Source organism: Erinaceus europaeus, chromosome 2 (assembly GCF_950295315.1).
Source record: "Erinaceus europaeus chromosome 2, mEriEur2.1, whole genome shotgun sequence".
Lineage (NCBI taxonomy): Eukaryota > Metazoa > Chordata > Mammalia > Eulipotyphla > Erinaceidae > Erinaceus > Erinaceus europaeus.
In genome coordinates, this window is record NC_080163.1 from 17,494,763 (window position 1) to 17,522,728 (window position 27,966).

General features: G+C 44.3%; 2 protein-coding genes across 8 annotated transcripts in view; one reads left to right on the forward strand and one right to left on the reverse strand.

Annotated features, from left to right (window-relative positions):
• Positions 1–2,146: 2,146 nt before the first annotated feature.
• Positions 2,147–18,594, reverse strand: ATG12 (autophagy related 12). Of its 3 annotated transcripts, none has more exons than XM_060177343.1 (4): positions 18,195–18,594; positions 10,731–10,881; positions 5,511–5,573; positions 2,147–3,861 (listed from the first exon to the last, which is right to left on the reverse strand). In XM_060177343.1, the coding sequence occupies exons 1-4, from the start codon at positions 18,355–18,357 to the stop codon at positions 3,780–3,782; spliced, it is 459 nt and encodes a 152-aa protein (XP_060033326.1). In that variant the 5' UTR covers positions 18,358–18,594; the 3' UTR covers positions 2,147–3,779. The 3 variants fall into 3 exon arrangements, with proteins under 3 accessions (XP_060033326.1, XP_007522029.1, XP_060033340.1); XM_007521967.3 differs by having other exon boundaries at positions 10,745–10,881; positions 18,195–18,589; XM_060177357.1 differs by lacking the exon at positions 5,511–5,573 and having other exon boundaries at positions 10,745–10,881; positions 18,195–18,592.
• Positions 18,595–18,680: 86 nt separating this feature from the next.
• AP3S1 (adaptor related protein complex 3 subunit sigma 1) overlaps positions 18,681–27,966 on the forward strand; it is a 78,672-nt gene continuing 69,386 nt past the window's right edge. For 3 of the 5 annotated variants that reach the window (XM_016187620.2, XM_016187621.2, XM_060177335.1), the window contains exon 1: positions 18,683–18,887. In XM_016187620.2, the coding sequence (XP_016043106.1) occupies positions 18,819–18,887 (69 nt within the window). In that variant the 5' untranslated portion in view covers positions 18,683–18,818. Of the gene's footprint in view, positions 18,888–27,966 lie in introns of all 5 variants that reach the window. The other 2 variants (XM_060177339.1, XM_007521968.3) reach the window with 2 other exon arrangements.

Consider the following 27,966-nt stretch of genomic DNA (forward strand, 5'->3'; position numbering starts at 1 on the left):
CACTCAGTTTGTTTATTATTTATTGCCATTAGTTATAGTGGGGCTGGCTCAGTGCCTGCATGACAAACTCACTGCTCCTAGTGGCCAACCCCCCATCCTTACCTTATTAGGATAAACTGAGGGGGAGGAGGGACATAGAGATAGAGAAAGAGGCACCTGCAGACCTGCTTCACTGCTCATGAAGCTTCCCTTCTTTGGTGAGGCACTGGGGGGGCTCCAACATGGTAACATGTGCTCAAGCAGCCCTGGTAAGTTGTCTTTTTTTTTTTTCTTTTTTAAGTATTTTATTCCCTTTTGTTGCCCTTGTTTATTGTTGTAGCCACTGTTGTTGATATCCTCGTTTGATATCAACAAGGAGGAAATGGAGAGAGGAGGGGAAGACAGAGAGGGGGAGAGTAAGATAGACACCTGCAGACCTGCTTCACCGCTTGTGAAGCTACTCCCCTGCAGGTGGGAACCCGGGGGCTTGAACCCGGTTCTTTACACCGGTCCTTGAGCTTTGCACCATGTGCGCTTAACCCGCTGAGCTACCGCCTGACTTCTGGTAAGTTGTCTTATAGGGATAGAATGGAGGCAAGGTAGTAGACACTGAAAACAGTATACATGGAGGACACATTTCCTCTAGGAAGAGATGTTGGAACAGGACTGAAGGTTACAAGTGAGAAGAAATGCAACTGGGGGAATTTGCCGTGTGAAGGGGACTACTAAGTGCAAAAATATAAGCTAATGTGGGGATTACCAAGCAGATGTATGAGATGTGATCTTTTTATTTTTTTTTGCCTCCAGGGTTATTGCTGGGGCTTGCTGCCTGCACCACGAATCCACTGCTCCTGGAGGCACCCCCCCCCATTTTGCTGCCCTTGTTGTCTCATTGTTGTGGTGATTATTATTATTGCTGTTGATGTCCTTGTTGTTGGAGAGGACAGAGAGAAATGGAGAAAGGAGGGGAAGACAGAGGGGGAAAGAAAGACACCTGCAGACCTGCTTCACCGCCTGCAAAGCGATCCCCCGCAGATGGGGAGCCGGGGGCTTGAACCGAGATCCCTACTGCTGGTCCTTGCGCGTCGCACCATGTGCACTTAACCTGCTGTGCTACCATTCAACCCCTGTGCTCTTGATTTTTATACTCCTTCAATACCACAGGCTTTTCCCACAACGAGTTACAGAACACAGGTTGACTAAGGCTATAGGAATTAATAGAACTTCTCTTTCAGTTTTTTTTTTCTTTTCCCCTTTTAATTCCTATAGCCTTAGTCAATCTGTGATTTTTTAATTAAACACTTAAGGTCCCACTTAGGTCAAAACTTCTAGTCATCAATTTCAGTACTTAAACAAAAGTAGATCATAAAAATTCCCCCTCCACCACCAATTTTTTTTTTTTTTAAAGATATGGACAGAGGAGAGACACCACAACACTGTCACTGCTTGTGGTGCACTGACGTGATGGCTTGGGCCTCAAACCCAAACTCTTTTTTTTTTTTTTCAAACCCAAAGTCTTGACCATGACAATGTGTGCACTCTACTGGGTGAGCCATCTCTTGGCCCTGGTTATGAACATTTTTAGCTTATCTTAAATATAGGAGGAGGAAATCATTTTGAAGTCTTTGACTTACAGAATGAACTTCAACAATAGGAGTAGAATAGTTTACTACTATATATATTGTGTGTAATCTTTGCACAGTGAGACAAAGCATGGCATGACTAACATGTTCTTACAAACTTAGAAAACTAAAAATTGTAACCTGAAGTTTCAGGGTTTTTGTTTCTTTTTGTTTTTTTTCTTCCTTCAATTCAATTATGTTTAAATCATATACTTGCAAGAAATATTGTGAATCATGCTTAGGGTCTAGCCACCCAATAACTTATGTGAATTAGACTTACAAGTCAAAGTTACAAATTCAGTATGGAATGATCGATTCTTTCTGAAAGGATTGTGAGAATCTGGTAAATAAGACTATGAGAGTGTAGAGGCCTAGATGTTCTTATGGGTAATCGTGGAAGAAAACAAGCAGTGGTATATGTGTGTTTATGTATCTACCCTTGAATTTAATCAATTATCTTAGACCAGTAAAAGTGAAGTTGATGTCAAATTCAAACTCAAGTAGTTGCTTTAGTAAATATTCTGACATCTGAATCCTTAGCAACATGATGTAAAAGTAACATCTTTATTTGTTAAATACACATTTCTGTCTGTATTTATACCCTCTAGTAAACAGTTAAGCCCCAGAGCATATCTTCTCAAGTCCAATGCATTTACCTGAAAATGTACTTTCTAGCTCTTAGCACTTATGTAAGTTTTTTTTTAACCTAGTTTTAGAAGGCAAATGTACCTAGTTCAACCTGGATTATCCCACTGCTAATACTAGCTGTATTAATTTAATCACACAGAGACATGAATGATCATCAAAGGTTTTAAGAACTTGTCCTTGGATAAAATATGTGAGCTGAATAGTGATTTTTATCTTTGTAAACAGAAATTTCCCTTAGCATCTTTTAATAACACTTCATGGATGATCGGGAAACATAAAAGCCATTTTGGGGTTTAAGGAACATAAAATGGCATGTACTCCACAGTTTTTTCACAAAAATTACATTCTCATTACCTTAGAAATCAATACTCAGAATTCTTATTATATACCTTACATCCTTTTGGGACATTCTGTTCTTACCAGAATGCTTTCAATGCTGTATTATAAGTACAATACAGGGAGGGGGGGAGAATCTCATTTCAATTACATCTGACAGCATCAGTGAAAACTGTACTTTTAGCCATGACATGAGATATGCATAATACTGATCTGAAGTTTCCAATTACTCACTTGAAAGCATTTCCAGTTAGAAAATGCTATAATGAAAAACTCAAAGGTGTGGCCTAGGAGGTGACAACAGTGGTAGAACTCTAGACTTGCAAACATGGGGTCCTGAGCTCAATCCTTGGCACTGCATACAGTAAAGTGCTCTCCTCTCACCTGCCTCTTGAAATAAATGTCTCAAGAAAACAACAAAACCAAATAAACACAGAAGTGCTGTCAAGTTTACTTATCAAGTGTACTGGGCACTATAACTATAAAAGGAAGAATGCCAGTCACAACCATCAGAATTCCTTCTGTTAAAAAAAAAAAAAGCAAGCTTAAACCATGCAGTCTCCTCTAAAGCAGACTTCTGGCATTACCACAAACCCGACCTTTTGGTTTGACATCTGCGAGATACTAACAGGAACAACTTTCCCCTCAATTATCATCTGGCGGGTCAGTTAACTTCTGCGAGCCAGGCTGCCCTCTGCTGGACTATGTATGGTCTAACAGCAAACAGGTGGATGAGATTTACTTCCTAACACAGTATATAGATACAGATGTAAATGGAGAGAAATTAAAAGGCATGCCCCACCATACCTCGATTTGACTTCTCCAACAGAAAACACAAAGACATCCTTTCAGTAAATTGATTTTTACAATAGAGAAATCAGCAGAGCACTTGTTCTATTGGTAAGCAACTCCAATCATTCTGAAAATGGTCAAAGTGCTCTACTGGCCTTTTTCTCGAATATATTGGAGAGAGACCCAGAGTAGCCGCTGTAGTAACGAGTATCCCTTCGTGCCAGTCACCCACGATGATTTTTGTAGTAATGCAATTCACATTTTGTGAGTTGGGCCACTCCACGGATTCCTATGCACAAACATGGTCACAGCTGATACATGCTGAGTCAATCAGATCCTCCAGTCTCTTGTCACAAGTATCAAAACATTTTGGAGTTGTTTCTTTTGTGAAGCTTCATGTTATCAAGATCTTTTACTGCAAAGTTCAGCCCCATGCTTGAGATTTACAGTAATGTAGGACCAGTTTACCATCACTGCCAAAGCACTACAAAAAAAAAAGAGAGAGAGAAATAAACTCAACTTCTCTTAAGGACAAAAGTCTTGCTGATCCTCAGTGATCTTCACACATGTATGTAGTGATCGATGAGTAAGGCTATCTCTCCAGATGCTCCGTTACTGGCTACTGACCAATAACCCGAAGTGTTTATATGAAAGCCTGCGATTTTAGTGTCTTCGGTGTGGATGGGCTTATCTATTGACCGTGTCCCTTCTCTGTATCTCTAAGGTTTGGACGGTTTTCTTTTTTATTTTATTTATTTATTTTTCCTTTTGTTGCCCTTGTTTTTTAATTGTTGTTGTAGTTCTTATTGTTGTTGATGCCGTCATTGTTGGATAGAAAAGAGAGAAACGGGAGAGAGGAGTTGAAGACAGGGGGAGAGAAAGATAGACACCTGCAGACCTACTTCACCGCCTATGAAGCGACTCCCCTGCAGGTGGGAAGCGGGGGGGGGGGGGGGGAGGAGGGGCTCAAGCCGGGACCCTTATGTCGGTCCCTGTGCTTTGCACAACTTGCGCTTAACCCGCTGCGCTACCACCCGACTCCCTGGACTGTTTTCTAATAGTGGTGTTAGGTGTATACTCTACCATTTCCATGGAACTCTATGGATGTTGTTAAGTAAAGCCATTCCTATGTAGCCTTACTTTGTCTCTCTTTTTTTGCCTCCAGGGTTATCACTGGTACTCAGTTGCAGGCACTACGAATCCGCTGCTCCTGGCAGCCTTTTTTTTTTTTTTTCTTTCCCCATTTTATTGATAGGACAGAGAAACTGAGAGGGGAGAAGAAGGTAGAGAGGAGGAGAGAAAGACACCTGCAGACCTGCTTCACCTATGGTGAAGCGACCCACCTGCAGGGGGGGAGCCGGGGGCTCGAACCTTGCGCGCGTCACTGCACTTTGTCCATAACCCAGTGCACTGTCACCTGGCCCCAACCTTACTTTCTGGGTCAACTGCTATTTGTATTATTATTATTATTATTATTTAAGGTTTTTTATTTACAGATGAGAAAGACAGGAGGACAGAAAGATCCAGACTTCACTCTGGTCCATGTGCTGAACACATGACCTCATGCTTGAGAGTTTAATGCTTTATCCACCTCCTGGACCACTGTCTGTATTACTGATTCTTCAGTCAGTGTACACTTTACGGAGATCCATCCTTTTTCAGGATGTTAAAAGATACAACAGGGAGTTGGGCGGTAGCGCAGCGGGTTAAGCGCACATGGCGCAAAGTGCAAGGACCGGCATAATGATCCTGGTTCGAGCCCCCGGCTCCCCACCTATAGGGGAGTCGCTTCACAGGAGGTGAAGCAGGTCTGCAGGTGTCTGTCTTTCTCTCCCCCTCTCTGTCTTCCCCTCCTCTCTCCATTTCTCTCTGTCCTATCCAACAACAACGACATCAGTATCAACAACAATAGTAACTACAACAACAATAAATACCAAGGGCAGCAAAATGGAGAATAAATAAATAAATGTAAAAAGATTTTTAAAAAAAGATACAATAGAGAAAAAAAAGACAGTGGTATCTTCTTTCCTGACAATTAAGAATACTGCAGTTGTTCTTAAAATACTGTCAATTAGTAATCACAACACACACAGCTATGCATATTCCATTAAGAAAAAAACAGCAATGTTTTACCTCATAGAGGGTCCCAACTTCTTGATCTGGGGAAGGGGCAAAGGACTGATTAACATAAATAAACTGAAAGAAAGAAGAAAAATATATATGGTGATTTACCTTGAAATGCACCCTGGTAATATTTAGTTTCTGGGTCCCACCAGTTGGTTACATCCACCAAACTCTTTGCCTTCAAAACGAAAGCTCCTGGGCTGGGGGCACAGAGTTAGTATGCCTGAGACCCCAGGATCTCAGGTTCACTTACTGGTACCGCCTTAAGTCAGAGGTGAGCAGTGCTCCGGTATGTCTGTCTGTCATTAAATAAATCTTTTTAAAAAAAATATTTATTTATTCCCTTATGTTGCCTTTGTTTTATTGCTGTAGTTATTACCGTTATCATTGTTGGATAGCAGAGAGAAATGGAGACAGGAGGGGAAGACAGAAAATGGGATAGACGCCTGCAGACGCGCTTCACCACCTGGGAAGTGACTTCCCTGCAGGTGGTGGGGAGCCGGGGGCTCGAACCGGGATCCTTACGCCTGTCCTTGCACTTTGTGCCACCTGCGCTTAACCTGCTAACGCCTGACTCCCTAATCTTTTTTTTTTTTTTAAGCAGGCTCCCTTAGCTCCTAATTCCTTTATATGAGTCCATTAATAAGATCTTTACGAAGATCCCATGTTCCTCTGGAGGAATAAAGATAACATTATTTTGTTACCAGAAGAGTGGCTTCCAACTTCGTATGACTGAGAAGCTTCTGAAAGTTTACTCAAGAAATTACACCCTTAGAGATAATAATTGCAGGCTGACAAGAGAGCTCACCTGGGAAGGTGCCCACTGCTTTGCCATGCACATGGCCAGCGCCACCATGGTGGGGGGGGGAGAGCTGCAGTGCCCTAATGTTCTTCCCCTTCGCCCTGCCTCTATCTGAAAAAGTTGGCCCAGAGCAGTAAAGCCCCAAAGATGGCAAAAAACACATTTGAGATAGTCTGATAGTAACTAGAGCTATGCAGGAATAAAAGGGATAAAAATAAGACTCAGTGTATTTGGAGAAAACAGTAGATACCTACAGAAATTCAATGTGATTTTGCAATGGGAGTTAGCAACTGAAAGTGACTGTAATTAAAAACAGCTCCGATAGTTGAAAATCCCATGGGAATAGTTTCAAGCTGCCGTCTCTTGCTAAGTGATAGAACTGGGAAAGATAAAATGAAAGAATATACTCTAGTTTTCAAATGGTCAGTTTTGATGCTGACTTCTCTCCCTCTATCTATCCATCTATCTATCTATCATCTATCTATCTATCTATCTATCTATCTAGCAGCTTAGTTCTTCAGAAGCCTCTTGTACAGATTCCTCAGAAAGGGTTCATGGCAACAGTCAAGAATTCTTGTGCACTGATGCTAGTTTGCGTCCTAGAATCAGTTTTGTTGTATATAAAACCTTTATCTCAGAGTTTTTCCTGGTATCTTTGCTGCCTGGTTTCAAAGTCTGAAGATGATCTAATTTCTGAGTCATGTCCTCTTTTTTTCCCCATTATATATGTCCAAATAGTTTTTTCAAGTCTATTAATTTTTACCAGGATATGTCTCAGGGCTCACTATTTAGGTTCATATTCTTAGGTAGTTGGTATACTTTAACACAGACCCTTTTAAATCCCTTTTCATTTTTAAGAAACTTTCGTGGAATTACAGTCTTGGGTGTCTTTTGTTCCTTTTAGTTTTCCATGTTTACTCTCCTTTGTTCACATTAAACATCACTTTTCCCCACAAGACTTTCTAAACAGTTTTTACTTTGATTTTTAAAATCATTTTATTATTATTTTATACCACAGCACCGCTCAGCTCTGTTTTATGGTGGATTGAGCCTGGGACTTTGGAGCCCCAGGCATGAGAGTCATTTTACATAAGCATTATATCATCTCCTTAGCCCCCTTTGAATTTTTAAGACATTATCTGTTGTTGGTATGCTTCTAATTCTGCTTCTAAAAACCCCTTCTATTTGGTTTAATCCCCCCTGCTTAAGACTGTATTCTGTTTACATAACCACTGTTAACTAAGCACAGGCATGCCTGCATGGCATTGGTTTGATCTCGCTTAGAGCTGCGGTCTATTTACATAAACCACTGTTAACTAAGCACCACCCTCCCTCCAGGGCATTGGTGGTTCTGTGGTAGGATTCTCACCTGCTCCGCCCCCTCTCCTTGTCACACCCTGATTTTCACCAGTCACTTTTTGCTCCACCCTCTCTACGTCACATCCTGTTTACACCCTACTTGGCAAGTATATATAAGGACAGGATTGTTAGTTTTAGCTTAGCTTGGCTTAGATTGTGCTGCATTCTGCATGAATAAAGAGATACAGCTCAGCCATGAGTCCCTGGTCGTCTGACTCCCGCCCACAAAGCTAGACCGACTGTTTGCTTTTATACTTCGTTTACCTTTCTGAAATGCCTTCCTTTTAAAAAAAAAATCATCTTGGGGGGGGTGGTTAATGGTTTACAGGACAGTTGTTGGTACATAGGCACAGAAGAACCATTTTTCTTTTTCCTTTTATTAACCAGAGTACTGCTCAGATCTAGCTTACGGTGGTACAGGGGGCTGATTCTGGGACTTTGGAGCCACAGGCATCAAAGTCTCTTTGCATAATTATTATGTTTTGTACCTTTGCCCAAGAACCAACTTTGTATGAGCTCTGCCACTTTGAGAGCTTGTTTGGAGGTTCTAGCAGGTGAGCGCAGCTACTCCGATACCCTCAACCGGAGACCAGTCCATCTCTATCTGAGGAAAGCCGTCCTCTTCGACTGAGCGCACAACTTTGGGAGGGCTGCACATGGAGCAGTGAGGAAGGGGGCACCGGATTAGCCAGCCAGATCAACCGCATCAATCCTGGCGAGCAATGAGGTGGCAGATGTTGCAGCCAGACTGCCCTCACGTCCACTCTGCCACTTTGAGTTTTTACTAAATGCTGATATATATATATATTTTTTGAAATGTCTTTTAGCTTGTTTTAAAGGAAGTTAGTTATCTAGTATTAGCTTGCTTTGGAGTAAGTTACAGTTAGCTAGTATTTATTTTTGTCATCTCTGGGACTTTGCTGCTCCAGGCGGACTATTTCAGACAGAGACTGAGAAAGACAGAGAAGGAAAGAAATCACAGCACCGAGGCTTTCCTCACTGTGACAGAGACTGGGCACACATGGCAAAACAGTACACTATCCAAATGAGTTCTTTTGCTGGCCCAGGGAGTTACTGACCTGTTCTGCAGAGACATTCTGGGGTGTGGTTTCTTTACATATGTTCACGTTATTCTGTTCTCTTTCTCAATTATACTGTAGGGATTTGGCTTTGACACTACTTTTGTTGTTTGCTATAATTTTAACAGTGACATGGGCTAGTGTAGGCTGTCTAGCTCCAGAGCGCCCTCTTTTGGTTTGCTGTTTGGTGCTCAACGATTTGGGAGTCTGCTTTCTGAACTTTCCTGCGTGGCAGGCTGCCTCCAATGTGATCTGGTCTCTCTCCTTCCTCTCTTACGTTCCTAACCTGCTCAATTTTGTCTCCCTTCTCGAAGTTTGTGAGAGTGGGGCCTTTTCTTGAAGACAGCCCTACTAAGGTTGTTCTGAGGCCTCTCAGGAGCACAACTGCTCCAGGTTACCAATACTCCTTAGGGCAGATATACTGCAACCACTTGCTAATGAAGAGGATTCTTTTAATATTTTTTAAAATATTTATTTACTCCCTTTTGTTGCCCATGTCCTTTTTTTATTGTTGTAATTGATGTCGTGGTTGCTGGATAGGACAGAGAGAAATGGAGAGAGGAGGTAAAGACAGGGGGGAGAAAAAGATAAGACACCTGCTGACCTACTTCACCGCCTGTGAAGCAACCCCCCCTACAGGTGGGGAACCCAGGACTCGAATCGGGATCCTTACTCTGGTTCTTGCGCTTTGCGCCATGTGCGCTTAACTCACTATGTCCGACTCTCAATATATTTTTAATTTATTTAATGACACAAACACACACACACACACACACACACATGAGTGAGAGATAGATAGTGAGTGGGAGAGACGGGGGGGGGGGGAGGGGGGGGCTGTCCAGAGTACTGCTCAGCTCTGGCTGACAGTGATGCTGGGGATTGAACCTCAGACCTCAAGAGTCTCAGGCATGAAAATTTTTTATGTTTTTTCCCCAAACCTAGATTCTCCATTCTTAATTACCAGATTATGTCATATTCCCCACTACCACCACCACCACAAATATTCAAATTTCCCTCAACTTTCTTGGGGGGCTCTATAATAGCCATAACTCAGATAACTTTTAGTGATTGACCTTTCTGTACTTCTTTTTTTTAATTATTCTTATTTTTTATTTTATTTTTTAACCAGAGCACTGTTCAGCTCTGGCTTATGGTGGTGCAGGGAATTGAACCTGGGACTTTGGAGCCTCAGGCATGAGAGTGTTTGCATAACCATTATGCTATCTACCCTCCGCCCTTTCTGTACTTCTAGCTCTTTCATGAGAATCACAGATAGCTTTTTCTTTATCAAACCCCAAACCCTTCTTTAATCAGTTTTTTACCCAAAATAGTTTAGAATTATTCCTTTCCAGTACTTAAACACATTCTTACATCTTTAGAAAATTAGTGATCCTTCAACTACCAACCCACTCAAACGTACGACCTGCAGGTTGAGGTGTCTGTTATATTGACGTAGCAGACAATATGTCAGATACACATAGACACATTCACATCGTCAAATACCAAGTTACAAAACCAGTGGCAGGTAAGATAGCCATCCTTACAACTGTCACCAGGACAGGCTACGCATGTACTATACTGCGAAATACGTCTTTTAATTCTTCCACAAGGTATGTACTGCTGGAAAGCAAGGAAGCAATGTTATCAAAAGTAAATTTCAGAACTTACAATTCCTCTGCACTCATACTCCTTGAGAGATCTTTCAGCATAAGCACCTGGTGACTTTTTGAAGTAAACCACCAAGACAGTAGGTGTAAAGTAAATAAATTAATAAATAAATTGGATCACATTATAAAAGCAAACCTGCAGTTCATCCCATGTTAAAGATCCCCAAAGAACACTTGAATACATTACAGGAATTATGCCAAGAATAACCAGAAAAGGAAATCAGTGAGGTAAGTATTATGTGGGTCCATGTGCAGATCTATGGACAACAGTTATCTACGGCTGCCTGGGAACTACTCTGGGCTTTTGTAGGGAAATGATTACCACTGCTGCCATACCAACTGCTCCGAGGCCACAAGTTTAAGGAATTTTTTGATGAAGTCAATGAGTCCTTGGATAGTTCGGGTCCGCTCTACAGCCCACTTCTTTGTTTTCATTATGGGAGTGTCTCCCACAGCCTTTAGCAGGATGTCAACTGTAAGACAGAGACAAAAAAAAATTCAATTGCACTGAAACATATAAAGAGACTGTGCTATGACAAACTGGACCTGAGACATCTGGGGCCTCAGGCATTAATTAAAGTTCATTGCACTACCAATGGTGCTGCCGTGTGTGCAGTGTGTGTGTGTGTTCTCTTTTTAAAACCTGAGCACTAGTCAGCTCTGGTTTACAGTGGTCCCGGGATTGAATATGGGCCTTCTAGTGCCTCAGGTATGAAAGTCTGTTGAACAAACTTCTGTGTTCTTTCTCTAGGCATGTTGTGTGTATGTGTTTTAACCCTAATCTTTAATATAACAGCCATTCCAAAGGCAAAGCAATATTAATGACCAATAAAGATATGAAAAAATATATAAACATAACATCACGGTCCTTTCATTTACCAAACTAATAAAACTAGAATAATAGCCATGCAGTAGAATGCTACTGTTGAAAATAGAAAAGGGTATGCCCTTTCTGGAGAACAAGACAGCAATACATACTGAAATATTTAATGAAGACCTCTGGCTCAATGATACTTTTAAGAATCCAGTTTGAGAAACTATAAGACATGTAAGATTCACTTAGGATTTCACCTGTTTACTTTTTATAGGAAAAACATGGTAAAACCAACCAACCAACCAAAATATATACTCCCAAAGGGATTTCTATGTCATAAACAGACACACCTCCCTGGGTTCAAAATCCCATAAACTACTTGTGCGGGATAGACCTGGATAAATCTTTAAATCTCTCTGTGCCAATTTCTCATTTGTAACTGAGTGTGTGTGTGTGTGTGTGTGTGTGTGTGTGTGTGTGTGTGTGTGTGAGAGAGAGAGAGAGAGAGAGAGAGATGGGGGGGAATAGCGCAGAGCTTTGCACATGTGTCATGGCACTACTCGCAGTCCAATTTTTTCCTTCTTTTTATTTCACATACGCTGAGAAAGAGACACAGAAAGAAGAGACACCATAGCAACACCACTCTACTATCCATGGAATTTCCCTTGGAACCACAGTATTCTCATGTGGTCCTGAGGCTCGAACATGACGTGCACGCAAGTGCGCCTGCGTGCGTGCGCGTGTGTGTTTAATATTCATTTATTATTTTATTAGACAGGACAGATAAACTGAGGGGCTAGGGAGAGAGAGAAAGAGAGACACTTGTATCACTGCTATGCCACTTGTGGAGTTTGCCCCCTGGCGCTGTAACCCCTGGCTGCTAGTGCCTGATAAGGTACAGGTTCCCACATGGACCACTGCCCAGCCCCTGGGTTCTTGAGGTCTTGTACATGGTACAAGGGGCAAACCAGCTCTCAGCTCCTCTCAATTTGTAGTCTGAGAATAAAAGCACCTACTTGTAAGATTGTCAGGGGGATTAAATTTGTCAATACATATAAAGAGTCTAGAATCATGTCAGTTCATAGCTCATACTTGTGGAACCTTACAATTATCAAATGGCCATTAAATACATCTACTTAAGCTTCCTTCCATGCAGTGGGGGCTGGGCTGGAGCCTGAGTTAAGCACATGGCAAAGCAGTGAACTGTCTCAGTGAGCTACTTCACAAGCCCAATAATAAGCCTGATTTTTAAATCTATATCCCGAGAGAAGGGAGAGACAGAAGCACAGCCCCGTAGCCAAGGAGTTCTCTGGTACTGTCCACAGTGCTCCCATGGGATACTGGCTTTCAAGCCCAGGGTCTTGTCCCTCAAGGGACATGCTCCACTCACTGAGTTATCTCTTGCCTTTCTACTACATTTTTTTTTTTTTTGCCTCCAAGGTTTTTTGCTGGGGCTAGGTGTCTGCATTATGAATCCACTGTTCCTGGAGGCCATTTTTTCCCCATTTTTGTTGCCCTTGTTAACGTTACTGTTGCCATTGCTGTTGGTATATAGGACAGAGAAGTTGAGAGAGGAGGGGAAGAGCAGAGGGGGAGAGAAAGACAGACACCTGCAGACCTGCTTCACTGCCTGCGAAGTGACGTCCCCCTGTGTTGGTATGCTTCTAAAAACCCCTTCTGTTTCATTAGTTTAATCCCCCCTGCTTAACACTATTCTATTTACATAACCACTGTATTCTATTTAGATAACCACTGTTAACAAGCACCACCCTCCCTCCAGGGCATTGGTGGTTCAGTGGTAGAATTCTCACCTGCTCCGCCCCCTCTCCTTGTCATACCCTGATTTTCACTAGTCACTTTTCTCTCCACCCTCTCTGTGTCGAATCCTGTTCCCACCCTACTGGGCTAGTATATTTATAAGGACAAGATTGTTTGTAGTTTTTAGTTTCGCCTAGCTTGGTATAGATTGCGCTGCGTCCTGCATGAATAAAGAGATACTGCGTACAGCTCAACCATGAGTCCCTGGTCGTCTGTTACCCGCCCATTAAGTCAGCCCGGCGAAAACAACAGCCCTGCAAGTGGGGGATCCCCGGCCTCGAACGGAATCTTTATGTCGGTCCTTGAGCTTTGCGCCATGTGCGCTTAACCCGCTGCGCTACTACCTGGCCCCAAAATTTTTTAAAGGAAAACAGTAACAACTATTTTTAAAAATACAAACAAACCCACTTTTCAGACAGAAAAAAAATCATGAGGTTTCAATGTTCCAACAAACCAAAATCACATTCAAATCCATTTAAGTTATTTTACTTAAAAACAAAAATAGCAGCGGAAATAGCATAATGATTATGCAAAATACTTTCAGCCTGAGATTCCAAGGTCCTGGGTTCAATACCAGGCACCACCTCTGCTAGAACTGCGCACTGCTCCCATTCTGAAACAATAAATGAAATATTAATATGGCCACCGTATATTAATTTAAAAAACCCAAAACTAAAAACCAGACTTCAACAATCCAAAATAACACTGAACAGGGTGTACTGCTGCCTCCGAAAGTTGACACTAAGCCATTGCAACCTTCTCGTCCCACTCACAGGTATTAAAAATGGGGAAGTGGGGACCCAACAAACAAGTCCGTTTAATCCACAAGTGAAGGCAACTAAAACATCAGCTACAAACAGTTTATCTTCCTTCTTTTGTAATTCTGTTTTCAGTTACCTAGGAACTTGGAATGAAGTGGAGAAAACTAAAGCGGTTTGGGTTTAACTCGTTTTCCACATCTCTCCCCTGGGTTTTTTCCTTCCGTCCTCTGCAGCTATCAGTAACTCATCTAGAACTGGGCATTGCAAGAAAGTGAAGCGGAATTTTCTTTTTAAATATTTATTTATTCCCTTTTGTTGCCCTTGTTGTTTTACTACTGGAGTTCTTCTTGTTGTCATCGTTGTTGGATAGGACAGAGAGAAATGGAGAGAGGAGGGAAAGACAGAGAGACACCTGCAGACCTGCTTCACTGCCTGTGAAGCGACCTACCTGCAGGTGGGGAGCTGGGGGCTCGAACCTGGATCCTTACTCTGGTCCTTGCACTTCACATGTGCGCTTAGCCTGCTCTGCTACCGCCCGGCTCCCAGAAAATTGTATTAAGTATGCTACTCAAGGAAGAGAATTGCAATTATAGATGTACTCCTCTTTGTAATTCTAAAGGTGACTTGCTTTTAGTTTTTAACCCTGGCTATACATCAGAATCAACCTGGGGAACGTGGACAAGAATACAGGAGTCCACACCAATTAAAAAGAATCTCTTGGAAGTAGGGCCTGAGAATAAGTATGCTTAAAAAAAATTTTCCTGGGGGCGGGGGTAGATAGTATAGTATGCAAAGAGACACTCATGCTTGAGGCTGCAAGCTCCCAGGTTCAATCCCCTGCATCACCATAAACCAGAGCAGTGGTGCTCTGGTTAAAAAAAAAAAAAGAGTTAATCAGAGGAGATTCACCAAAAAAGGATTAAGAATTCCAAGGGTAAAAAATCTGAACAGCTGGAAACTAAATTTTTCAAAAATATTTATTCATTCCCTTTTGTTGCCCTTGTTGTTTTTATTGTTCTTGTAATTATTATTGTTGTTGTTGGATAGGACAGAGAGAAATGGAGAGAGGAGGGGAAGAGAAAGATAGACACCTGCAGACCTGCTTCACCGCCTGTGAAGCGAATCCCCTATGGGGGGGGGGGGGGCTCGAACCGGGATCCTTACACCAGTCTTTGGGCTTCGCACCACCTGCACTTAACCCACTGTGCTATTTCCCGACTCCTGGAAATTAAATTTTGTACTCCATACACAAACTTAAATGAAGCAACCCCCCAAAAAAAGAAAACCTGATTTTAATACATATTATATATGTGTGCACACACCCCCAAGAAATTGTGAACCTTTTTTTTAAATTTTTTATTTATTTTCTTTTTTGTTGCCCTTTTTTATTGTTGTTGTTATTGATGTTGTTATATAGGACAGAGAGAAATGGAGAGAGGAGGGGAAGACAGAGAGGGGGAGAGAAAGAGAGATACCTGCAGACCTGCTTCACTGTCTGAAGTGAACCCCCTGCAGGTGGGGAGCTGGGGGCTCCAACAGGGATCCTTATGCCGGTCCTTGTGCTTTGAGCCACCTGCGCTTAACCCACTGCGCTACTGCCCAAATCCCAGAGCCTTTTTTTGGCATATTCTACAGAACTCCCTCCAGGGTCAAGCTTTTCACTAAGATTAGGAGCTTAAACAAACCACGCCAAGCCAGAGCAGCAACAGCTGTCTTTCTCTCCTCTCCTCTCCCAGGTCAACTAGGAATGCCAACGGAGACCGCCTGGGACTGCAGCAGGACAGGGCAGAACAACTTCGGGAACCCACCATATCACCAGTGAGTGCAAAAACGTGTGGCTCGTGGACAGAGAGGAGCCTGGGGAGAGAATGGGTGGCTGGTAGGAGTCTGGCAATTTGCCAGTTGAGACACCACGTCGGTCCGTTTCACCAACAAACCACGCCAAGCCACACTACACTGAACCTTTCAAAGTCTGCTCTAGTTTGTTATAGTAAATGGGAAGAAAAATGTGAAAAGAAGATCTTCAAACTCCTGAAAATTCATCTTTAGAACCTAGAAGCTATTGATAGAAAAAATCACAGGCTTCTATATTAACAGGAATGCATGTGGAAATGACAGACGATGTTTTTCCCAAATGTAGACGTTCTAATTTAAAACGAGCAAATTATGGGGAGGGAGAGACAATTACTCTCCACTGAGGTGTGGCAGACAGTGATGATCCATCAAACGCTGTGGGTGAGATCACTTTCACAAGACAAGCCCTTCATGCACTTTATGATGTTAGAAGGTGAAAATATGCCTGAGGGGCAGAGCCAAGATCCTCAAACCCATTTTAAATGTTGACTTGCACTCCCCAGAGTGCGCTCGGACAAATAACCTTAGAAAAATCTGTGTTTTGGGCTCCTGGCGATGGTCCACGCAGCGGGTTAAGTGCATGTGGTGCCAAGCGCAAGGCCATGTTAAGGATCTGGGTTCGAGCCCCCGACTCCCCACCTGCAGGGAGGTCGCTTCACAGGCAGTGAAACAGGTCAGCAAGTGTCTGTCTTTCTCTCCCCCTCTTTGTCTTCCCCTCCTCTCTCCATTTCTCTCTATTCTATCCAACAACAATAACAGCAATGATAAACGACAAGGGCAACAAAAGTGAAAAAATGGCTTCCAGGAGCAGTGGATTTGTAGTGCAGCACCCAGCCCTGGTGATAACCCTGGGGAAAAATGAAAGACAAAGAAAAGAAAAAAAAAAAAAAGCAGTATCTCTGTTTTACAATGGCTAATTCACAATCAAAGGGCTGACAGTTTAAAGACAACTACTGGGGGCCAGGAGGTAACGCAGAGGGTTAGCCACACATGGCGCCAAGTTCAAAGCCCTGCGTTAAGGGTCCCGGTTCGAGCCCCCGGCTCCCCACCTGCAGGGGGGGGTCGCTTCACAAGCGGTGAAGCAGGTCTGCATGTGTCTATCTTTCTCGGCCCCTGTCTTCCCCTCCTCTCTCTCGACTTCTCTCTGTCCTATACAACAGCAATGGCAACAATAACATTAACAAGGGCAACAAAAATGGGAATAAAATGGCCTGCAGGAGCAGTGGATTCATAGCGCAGGCACCCAGCCCCAGCAATAACCCTCTTACAGAAACTCCACAAACGATGAAAGAAAGAAACCTTTGCCATTTCGTTTTCCCTTAACATTCTCCATCCTGGGCACAATCAGCATTTTTGGATCAAGGAGGGAATTCACAGTGGACTGGTAAAAACTACAGCTAGCTAGTTAGAAGGCATGGAATTTAGACTTCAAAATGACCACCCCCTTTGACGTTAAATCGTTAATCAAAGAATTAGCTCCCTGTAGGACAGATTGAAAAAAAAAAATCCCTGACCACTTAAGACTTTCTTATTTATTTATTTTTTTTTTTACCAGAGCACTGCTCAGCTCTGGCTTATGGTGGTGCAGAAGACTGATCCTGCGACTTTGGAGCCTCAGGCAAGACAGTCTCTTTGCATAACCATTATGCTGTATCTACCCCCGTCCCGGAACTTTCTTTATGATAGTGAACAGAAAGCCAACCAATGCACAATGTAAACAACAACCGAGCGACCGACAGACAGAGCGCGAGGGAGCGAGCGAGCTCTGGAATGAAGAAAGAACTCCATGGAGCTATGGAGATCTATCTCCCTGAGCATCTACGTTTAAAGAGCTCGTAGCCTGGACGAATTACAGGAGACAACAGTGAGCCAAGCACCCGGGCAGCCCCAGGACGTCCTAGAAATTCATCAAATCCGAACCATCCGATGTGAACATAAGCGAACTCGGACTTGATGAAAATCGCTTCACCGACTGACCGACATGCCAGGGACCCACGCCGGCCACTGCGCAGCGCAGGTGCGTCCAGACCAGGCTTTCCTGAGCTTTCGGTCTCTTGCAAAACTCAAGAATCATTTTTCTCATCTCTTGACCTTTCCCCAAACAACGCCTGGGACGGGTCTGCAGTTAAAATTTTGCTTTTTTTTTTTTTTTTAATTGCCACCATGGATCGCCTTGGGGCTCGGAGCCGCCGGCACGACGAAGCCTCAGCTGCTGGCAGCCATTTTTTTTTCCTTTTAATTATTCTTGATAAGACAAATAGAAATTAAGAGGAGAGGAGGAGACAGAGAAGGGGAGTAAAAGACAGACCCCCGCAGACCTGCTCCCCCGCCCCCGCCCCCCTGCAAGTAGGGAGCTAGGGCTCGAACCCGAGTCTTTACTCATGGTGATATGTGCGCTTTACCGGGGGGCACCAACACCCGTGCCCCCCACCCCACCCCGACACCCCCAATTTTGCCTTCTTAATAAGCCGCAAACCCTGTCCGGATGACGTCTAAACATTTCGTCTCCTCCCACATAAGAAACTGATGTCAAAATTACTTTTCTTTTTGGAGTCGCCGGCAGGTTCCTCAGTTCCGGGAGAGACTGCAGCGGAAGACGGGGGCTCCGGGGTGACTGTTCCTGGGGAGACCTCTGTAGGGCCATCGCCATCAGCCACAGTAGACGGAGGGAGCTGCAGCCCCGACTCCGGCTCCTCCGCCATCTTGCTCTTTGGGAAACCCAGGCGGAAGCGGAGGTTCAGCGCGTGCAGTGGGCGGGCTCTGTGCCGGGGAGTGTCACTAAAGAGACGCCGGGCGGTCCCACTCAAAGGGAAGCCCTGGAGTGGACGGCTGATTCTCTCTGTGGAAAGGATCGCAGGCCCCTAACTGTTGCTAGGTTTCCCTCTGCCTGGAGACTCGCGATGGGGTCCTACTGCGCAGGCGCTATCCCTCCGGCCTCGTCTCCGGCTCAGAGATGTTTCTTCCGCTTCCCCCCCTCCCACCTCGGCCCCGCCTCACCTCGGCCCCGCCCCACTTCGGCCCCGCCCTGTTGTACGGGGGCGCGCGCGCGCGCGTGCGGGAGGGGGCGGGTGGGGACGGCTCGCCGGCGAGATCCTGAGGCGGAGGCTCGCGCGCCGGTCCCCGCCCTGGCCCCCAGCGCCCACCCGGTCGGCCCGGTTCAGCCATGATCAAGGCGATCCTCATCTTCAACAACCACGGGAAGCCGCGGCTCTCCAAGTTCTACCAGCCCTACGTGAGTGCCGCCGCCCCGGGTCCGGGGCGCGGGGTGGTGTGTGTGGGGGTGGGATCGTTGGCGGCTGGCAGCGACCCCCGCGCGCGCGCCGCGGCCCTTCCGGCGCCCGCCGCCGCCTCGCGCTCCCGGGTTGACAGCTGGGCGCCCGACGTGGCTGCGCCCCGCGGCGGCTCCACAGTCGGCGGGAGGCTCCCGCCCTTCCCCGGGGGAACCCCCCTCCCCCCCGCGCACACACCGGGCTCACCCCCGGGCGCACGGCCCTGCTGGACTTAGGGGCCGCAGCCCACCTGCCCGCCCCGCGCACCTGCGGCTCCGCTCCTCCCCCCCCCCCCGCGGGCGCGGACGGGCGCCGCCCGCAGGGCTCCGGACACCCCCCCCCCCCGGCGGCGTGGGGAGACCCCAAGCGGAGACGGGGTGACTTTCAGGTGTCTCCTGCGCAGGAGGAGCGAGCTGGGGACCCCGCCTGTGTGTGCGGAAAAGCCAGGCTCTTCCCCAGCAGCTGTCAGGACTGCTCCTCTCCTGCAATCGCGGGCCGGCCCGGAGTCTTCTCAACCTGAAAGTTGCACTTGCAGAGGGGTGGCTGGGCGTCCTCCTCCTCGTTGTTGTTGTTGTTGTTATTGTTAATTAACACCTCAGGGAATTTGCCCAGATTTGTGCTTGCTTTTTTTTTTTCTTTCCCTCTTTTTCTTTCTTTCTCTCTTTCTTTCTTTTTCCCTTCTTTTTCTTTTCTTTCTTCCGCATGTGCAGAGTAGTCCTGTTGGGCAAACTCCAAGCAAGGAGCGTCCCTAGTATTGATCCAGGTAGGTAGAGGTGGTGGTGGTGGTTTGGAAGGTAATAAAGATAAGCAATTCATTAATGATTGAGAGAGAGAGATTGGAGGCATAATGATAGAGAGAGAGAAAGAGAGAGATCGGAGGCATAATGATACAGAGGAAAGAGAGAGGTCGGAGGCATATAGCTAAGTAGGCAAGGGCAGCATTCATCACTAGGAAGAACACATGAAATCAAGTTTGCTTTTTTTTTTCTTTTCTTTTTTTTTTCTTCCCTTTTCAGACAGGTTGGGTCGTCACTTCTCCCGAGCAGGTAGGGTTAATGAAGAAATAAGATAGTTGCCGAGTGCTGGCACATTTTGAAATAAACAGGTAGGAACTTGGAGTGATAGATTGAAATCGGGGCCAGCGAGCTAGCTCACCTGGGAGGGGACCTGCCTGGCCATGTGCCAGAGCCAAGTTCAACCTTGCCCGCCCCCGCAGATGCTGTGGTGTCTGTGTCTCTTCTTTGCTTCTGTCTGTCTCTCCTGCTCTCTCTGGGGGAAAAAAATTGCCTGGAGCATCAAAGCCCCAGCAACAACCAAAAAAAAAGAAAAAGAAAGAAAGAAAGAAAGAAAGAAAGAAAGAAAGAAAGAAAGAAAGAAAGAAATTGTGCCAAGGCTAACACTTCATGCTGCTCTATCCCAGATGGAAATCATTCCTGTCATTAAAAATTTAATGTGAAAATATCACTTTGCCCAAGATAATGCAGTCTGTGGAGGTGTGAGTTGGGAGTGAGAAATCTTGAGTTTTTTTTTCTTCCTTTCCTTAAGTAGTTCTGCTGTCGCTAGCAAGCCAGACTATTTTCTACTACTCCTGGTTTTGGTCTTAGTGTGGTGTAATTTAAATGCTAATGCTCTACTTAAGAATTCTACATCCTTCTTAATCCAGGATAAAATTCTAGTTGATCTTTTTTAGTGGAAAACAAAAATTACTTTAACTTTACACTGGCACCCATTTACCTGAAACATAGTAGCAGCCTTTATTGAAGCAATCCTTCTCTTAACCGTTTGGCCTGAGTAGCCTATTTACAATGCAGAAAAGGTCTGTTCCTGAAGTGGAACACATCTTGAAAGTGTATCATTTCTTATCTACTCTTGACAATTAAATCGTATTCAAAATAGAAGGTTTGCTGGATTATCCCTCCAATCCGTGGTGCCACTCCTAACATTCAGAATGTCACAATTTACAGAACAAGTGTATTCATTGTGGCAATCCTAGCAGGACATCTTTCTCCTGTCCAATAATGGGAACAGAAGTAGCCCTGCCTTTACTTAGTAGGTGGCTGCAAAGGTTAATGTGGGAAGAGGCAGTTCTGGCAGCATCGGTGTCATTTTTGGCCATCATGCAAGTGCTACTGGGAGCAGGAGCAAGGGAGTATAAAAAGAGCTCGGTGGTCACTGATCACCTAGAGGTGTGCATGTCAGGAGCTGCATGTTAGTCTTTCATAAACTGGGTTTTGCCAGCTGTGCATTTACTGCATAACAGGAATAACTGAAGGTCATTGACTCATCTAGATACTCGCTTCCTCGCTTCCTCTTCTGCCAGATCATAACTTCTTGGAGGGCAGAAATGTTTTTCATTCATTTATTCCATGGGTGAGTTAGTGAACAAAAACTGATGCCATGCTCACTGTGTGCAAGGCAGTATTTTAAAAGATAGGAGCCAACAGGCAGTGGTTACACAAAGCTAATGAGCAGAAGGTAGAAAATAGAAAATGTCAGCTAGGAGTAAGTCCTGTGGAGAAGAATGAAGTGGTGGGTGACAAGTGACGTGAGGTTGGCGATTTAAAATAGGACATTTAAGTTCTCACTGAGAGGGTGGCATGTGAGTCAAGACTCCAAGGAGAGAAGAAAGCAAGTCTTCTGTGAGTGAGATGATGCACTGTTTGTCTTCTTTCTGACTTATTTCATTCTGCATGATAACTTCAAGATCCGCCCCAAACCATTTGCTCCCCCCCAAAAAAATAGAGTGGGAAAGCCAACTAGTAAGCAGGTCTTGCAGGTAGCTGAGGAGATCATCCTGGGCAGATGGATCAGCAGATGTAAAGGCCCACAGGAGGGAATGTCGGTTTGAAGAAGCCCCGCCTAGCAAGAGCAGCCTGTGTGAGGGAAGACTAATTGAATTGAGGTCTGTCTGGAAAGGGTGTGTGTGTGTGTGTGTGTGTGTGTGTGTGTTAGTGTGTGTTATTTTTTTCCTCTCACTTCCTGAATATCTTCCCCTTCTTGTGGTTGTCCAGATTCAGTCCTTTCCTCATTCCATTCCTAGTTCAGCTGTCACTCAAACCTTCCCTGTAGCTTCTTATGCTGCTGAAAAATGCCTCATTGGTGTTCAGAAGTTTATTTTTTTATCTTTAGCACAGTACATTATTATTTTCCAACACCTGTGACTCCTTAAGCTGTCCTGCATGTAGAGCCCTTGAGAGAAGGTATCAGGCTTTAGACATACTTGTGTTTGCTCTGCTAGCCAGCATTCAATCTTAACTATTGAGAACTCTCAGTATATCTTTGCTTCAGATGGAGTTTGGGTTTAGAGGTGACCTTTTGATTCCCCCTCCCCCACTCTTAAAGTTTAACTCTTTATTAAGTGGCAGCTATGAAAACTATGTCTTTGGGATAGAAGTAACAGTGGGATAGTTGCTGAGTAAACCAGTTCTGCTTTACATGGAAAGCAATGACTAAGGAGTATGCATTTAACAAGATGGACAACTTTGAATTTAAGTTACTAACAATATTGAGAAGTTGCTTTGTGGTTCACAGTTCTGTGTCTTGGACAGGGTGAGGAAGCCTGAGTGCGACACAAATGGTTTAACGCAGAGCCGTTTGTAAAGTGTTCAGTCACCAACCGCTTTCCCAGACTGCACTGGATTTCCGTTCCTGTTATCCTCCCTCAAGCTACAATGACTGCATGCTTATCTTTACCCCTCAGTGGTGCAGATTTCTATTTCCTGCTTTAGTGGATTTTCAGATCCAATTCGATCTCAAAGCTATTGTTCTGTGTGAGACGTCTGAAGTTTTCGGTTCATTCTGCTAAAGTCCGGCTTTAAGAAGAATTCCACCCCACCACCCCACCCCCCCCACCCCCCCCCACCCCCGCCTCTGTTTTTTGCCGGTTATATCCTTGAGCTATAGCTGCAGAAGTTCAAATGTTTTGCTAACCTTTGTCTTTTTAATTGGTACCTAGCCACAGTGAGCAACAACAAACTTCAGTCTTTCATTATTTGCCTGATAATATTTGTGTAGTACTATAAAAGACTAAGGAAACTTATACTTCATAAACCAGATAATCTTTACAGAGCCATCACACAAGAACAGAAAAACTCTTGGGTTATGGTTTCTATATTATTAATGAGCCATAGCATACCCTTTGGAGAATCACTTTAGTAAAAAAAAAAAAAAATAGTATTCTTTTTTTGTTGTTGCATTAAACCATAAATAAAATATTAAAAATATTAAAATATAAAAAGTCGAATTCTGATAGAATTTGCTGATAGTATAATTAAAGACTTGCTTTTTAAATTAATATTAAATGTCAAACAAGTATAGAAGAGGAAATAAAAGCTCAAAATTACAATGATATTTGATTTGGAGCAAAGGATATTCTAGGTCATTCTGCCTTTCTGAACTAAGGAGGGCTATGTAGTAGGATAGATAAGCTAGATCATGTTTCTTTATCAAAGTTTTAGTTGTTTATTGTTTTTTTTTTTCTGATTTACTTTCTGTTTGAGGTAACATTGGTTTACAAGACTATGCATGCATTAGAAGCACTGTAATCACACTTTTTTCAAAATAAGCAACTACACTTTATCTACCATTAAAGTACCAATATACAGGGAGTCGGGCTGTAGCGCAGCGGGTTAAGCGCAGGTGGTGCAAAGCACAAGGACCGGCATAAGGATCCCGGTTCGAACTCCGGCTCCCCACCTGCAGGGGAGTTGCTTCACAGGCGGTGAAGCAGGTCTGCAGGTGTCTGTCTTTCTTTCCCCCTCTCTGTCTTCCCCTCCTCTCTCCATTCCTCTCTGTCCTATCCAACAACGATGACGACAACAACAATAATAACTACAACAATAAAACAAGGGCAACAAAAGGGAATAAATAAATAAAATATTAAAAAAATAAAAATAAAGTACCAATATACACTTACTTTCACACCCTTTGCAGTCCACTTCACTCACAACCCCCTTTGGTGGTAAAAGGCTTGTTTTCATTTGACTCTGCTTGTTTCCTGGCTTTGTCTTTGCTTGTTGCTGCCTCCTCCTGCTTCCCCACCTCCCTCATTTGGCTGGGGGTGGGGGGTGGGGGGTGGTCATCTCTAGGACTTCACCATTCTAGCACCCAAACTTCCTCGAAGGAACTGGGGGCTTGGCTTTATTTAACCTGGGGTTGTTGTGCACATAGCAAATCCTCAGTCAGTATTTTCTTTCTATGTAAGTCCCTTTTGCTTTTCTTGTAAGACTGGTTCCTTTATCTGTTGTCTGCCTGAAAAACCTTTTACCATGCTTTCAAAAGATTTGATAACTTAAGAGCATCCTTGGTTGAAGAACTTTATTTCTTTTTATTTATTTCTTTTTTATTTTTTATGAGAGGAGAGAGAGATCAGAACACTACTCAGTTCTGATTCAAGACTGGAAGGAGGTTGGAATTATAGCCCCAGAAGTGCACACACGTTGGAGCTGGGGGGTCCTGGCTAGCTAACCATGCTTTGCAAAGTCTGCAGGGCTCTCCCTCCCTATAAAGGTACAGTTTGTTGCCTAGAGTCAGGAGTGTGCTGGTGAAGACCTGGTCTGTTTATTTTCCAGGAGTCAGCACTCTTGAGAAATGTCTCTCAGTCCCCAGCTATTTGCTAGGGCAGGGGAGGATCTCCCAGGATCTGCCCTCCCCAAGGTTTATTACTATGGAGACTGAATTCCACATAGGGTGTCCAGCAGCCCAATTCTCATTAAGATCACAGAGGTCGTCAGGATGGTGCCTAGGAGTAGTCTCACCCAGTTTATAGCATAAAGATTCTTTCCACCCTCACACTAGACCCCAGCTGGGGCCTCCTACCTGGGAGATTTCCCTGTTCTTGGGCTGACTTTTCACGATCAGATAGAGATGGAAAGAGTGGGAGTGATGTCACAGCACAGGAGCTTCCTGCGGCACCACCCTGGAACGCATGTGAGGCACAGGGGCTTAAACCTGGACTGCACCAGTGGCAAGGAATGCACCTTACCTATGAACTGTTTCTTTAACCCTGTAGTATGTAGTTTCTCCCCTCCTATAGCAGTGTTTTAAGTGTTAGACTGTAATGGGATCGAGGTGCTAGGAGTTAGGCACTTTGCCCCTCTGCACCTTGGAGATCTCTACGTATTGCAGCATATTGTCACATGGCGGCTTCTCCTTTTCCCCCTTGGGGAGAACATCTCTTGCCTCTAGATGCAGACTCTTGTCTCTTGCTGTGGAAGCTTGCTCCTCTGGGTTTCAGCTCTGTTTCTCTTCAGATTGTCTCATGTTTTGGGGGTAGTTTTGCTGTTACTGTGAAGGGACTACACACAAATCTTTCCTATTTGCTCCCTCATGGTCCTTCCTTATGCCTGTTTTATTGTTTATAAAAATGTATAAGAGGAAGAGGGGAGAGTAGGTGGGGAAGGGAGGGAGAGGGACCAAACGCTGTTCAGCTCTGGCAGATGGTGCTGCTGGCATATGCCCTGGGATCTCGAAGGCCTCATGTGTGCAAGTCTTCCCAGCTCACCTCCTGTTCTCTTTCTGAATGTGTCTAGGGTCAGCAAAATAGCTCACTTAGATAGCTTCTTATGTCTTCTTTTACAGTACTAAGCTCATGTTACTAGGGTGTGTCAGGACCCTTAGAGTCTTTGCACTTGTGGCATCTCAATTTCTTCACCATTGCTGATTAGCTAAAGGAATTCTGAGTGGTAGGCCACCATGGAGAACGAAGTTCCTTCCTGTCTGTTGTTCTATAAACCTCTCATCTTCTTTGCCCTTTTTGCCCTCTCATCATTCCCCTTACCAAGTCCTCTTAACTGCACTGTAGAAAAACAACTTCCTTTACTGAGAGTCAGGCAACTCTCAGGAGAATGTTGCAATGTAAGAGGGATAAAGGTGAACATTCTAGCTGACAAGTGCCCAGTTCTCAAGACTCCAAAGGGAGGTGCTGGGGTTTGGTGCCTGCACTATGAATCCACCACTCTCAGCAGCCTTTTTTTTTTTTTCTTTCTTTCTATTTTTATTAGATAGGACAGAGAGAAATTGAGAGAGGAAGGGGAGATAGACATTTGCAGCACTGCTACACCGCTTGTGAAGTGTGTGTGCCCTCTGCAGGTGGGGGACGGGAGCTCAAACCTGGAAGTGTAAGGTGTGTGCTTAACGGAATACACCACTACCCAGCCCCCATATAATGTTTTAAGATTTATTAAAGGTGTGTGTGTGTGTGTGTGTGTGTGTGTGTGTGTGTGTGAGTGATGGGGGGGGTGGGGAGGAGAGGCAGGCCAACACTCAGCTCTGGCATATGGAGGTGTTAGGGACTAAATCTGGGACCTCAGACAGGCAATTCCTATCCTCTTAATGCTGAACTAGCCCCTGGCCCAGCACTTCAAAACTTAGTCTTTTGAAAGGATACTATCTGCCTTGCTCATTGCAGTTTCTTTTCCTCCTTTCTCTTCAACAAATAAATATTGGTTGTTCCCATGGCCTTGTCCTAAACATTGATAATAAGACAACAAGCAAGATATATGTCTTCCTTGCCTTCTCAGTTTACATTCTAGTGATGAGAAATGACAGTAAACAAATTGGTACGACTAGTCCATGAGGGAAAAATGAGGGATCGAGTAATGGGAAGGACTGTCCGATCGAATCTTTAGGGAAAGGCTCTTAGAGGAACTGACATTTGAGAAAAGAATGGGGTTTTAAGAATAACTAAGGAACAACAGATGAGTGGCTGAGTAAGTTGTGATATGTATACACAATGGAATACTACTCAGCTATTAAAAGTGGAGAATTCCCCTTCTTCACCTCATCTTGGATGGAGCTTGAACAAATGATGTTAAGTGAGAAAAATCAAGCCAGAAAGAGAAGGAAGAATATGGGATGATCTCACTCATGGATAGAAGTTGAAAAATAAGAACAGACAGGAAAACACAAAGCAGAACTTGGGCTGGAGTTGGTGTATTGCACCAAAGTAAAGGACTCTAGGGTGGGAGGTTCAGGTCCTGGAACATGATGGCAGAGGAGGATCTAGTGGTGGTTGAATTGTTAAGTGGAAAACTGAGAAATGTTACACATGTACAAACTATTGTATTTTACTGTTGACTGTAAACCATTAACCCATTCTAAGAGAGAAATTTAAAAAAAAAAAGAAAGAAAGAATGTTCCAGGCTGAGAGTTGCAGGATATGTTAAAGGGGACCAAATTCCAAATTTGCTATGTTGATTAATAATAGCAGCAAGGGAATCTGAGTGATGACAGGGAAGATTGTCAGGGTTGAAGTGAGAGAGACAGATAGACACAGACAAACAAGGTCAGCACCTGCCTGAGTACCAGGTCATGCAGCCATGCTAGATCTCTCACTCTGAGGACACAGCCCCCAACATGCTCTCCTTAAAATAGAGATCTTCCCTTGTGTTTTGCACAGTGCAACCACGTGTGCCCTGGCCTCTCTGTAAGACATGCAGTGATACTCTCTTCTGAAGGGCTGACTTTCTCTCGTCTACCCAGTTGTTGTTAGTACTTGCCTAGTGAATGGAGGTAATATAAATGTCTCAAGGCCTTTTTTTTTCTGGTCATCTCTGGTGTTTTTTTGTTTCAGGCTTTTTTTTTTCCCCCTTCAGATAGCAGGGGGCTGGGCACTGGGTGGGGAGAGAGACCTGAACACATGGCAAAGGAATGCACAGGGGGTTGGGCGGTGGTGCAGCGGGTTAAGCGCAGGTGGCACAAAGCACAAGGACTGGCATAAGAATCCCAGTTTGAGCCCCCGGCTCCCCACCTGCAGGGAAGTCACTTCACAAATGGTGAAGCAGGTCTGCTGGTGTCTATCTTTCTCCCTCTCTATCTTCACCTCCTCTCTCCATTTCTCTCTGACCTATCCAATAACAATGACATCAATAATAACTACAACAATAAAACAAGGGCAACAAAAGGGAATAAATAAATAAGTAAATGAATAAAAAAATTTTTAAAAAGAGAATAAAAGACAACAATTTTTAAAAAGAAAAAAAAAAAAGGAATGCACGGTCCAAGCGAATCCCCGAATGTCCCAATTTCTGGGCACCCTCTCAT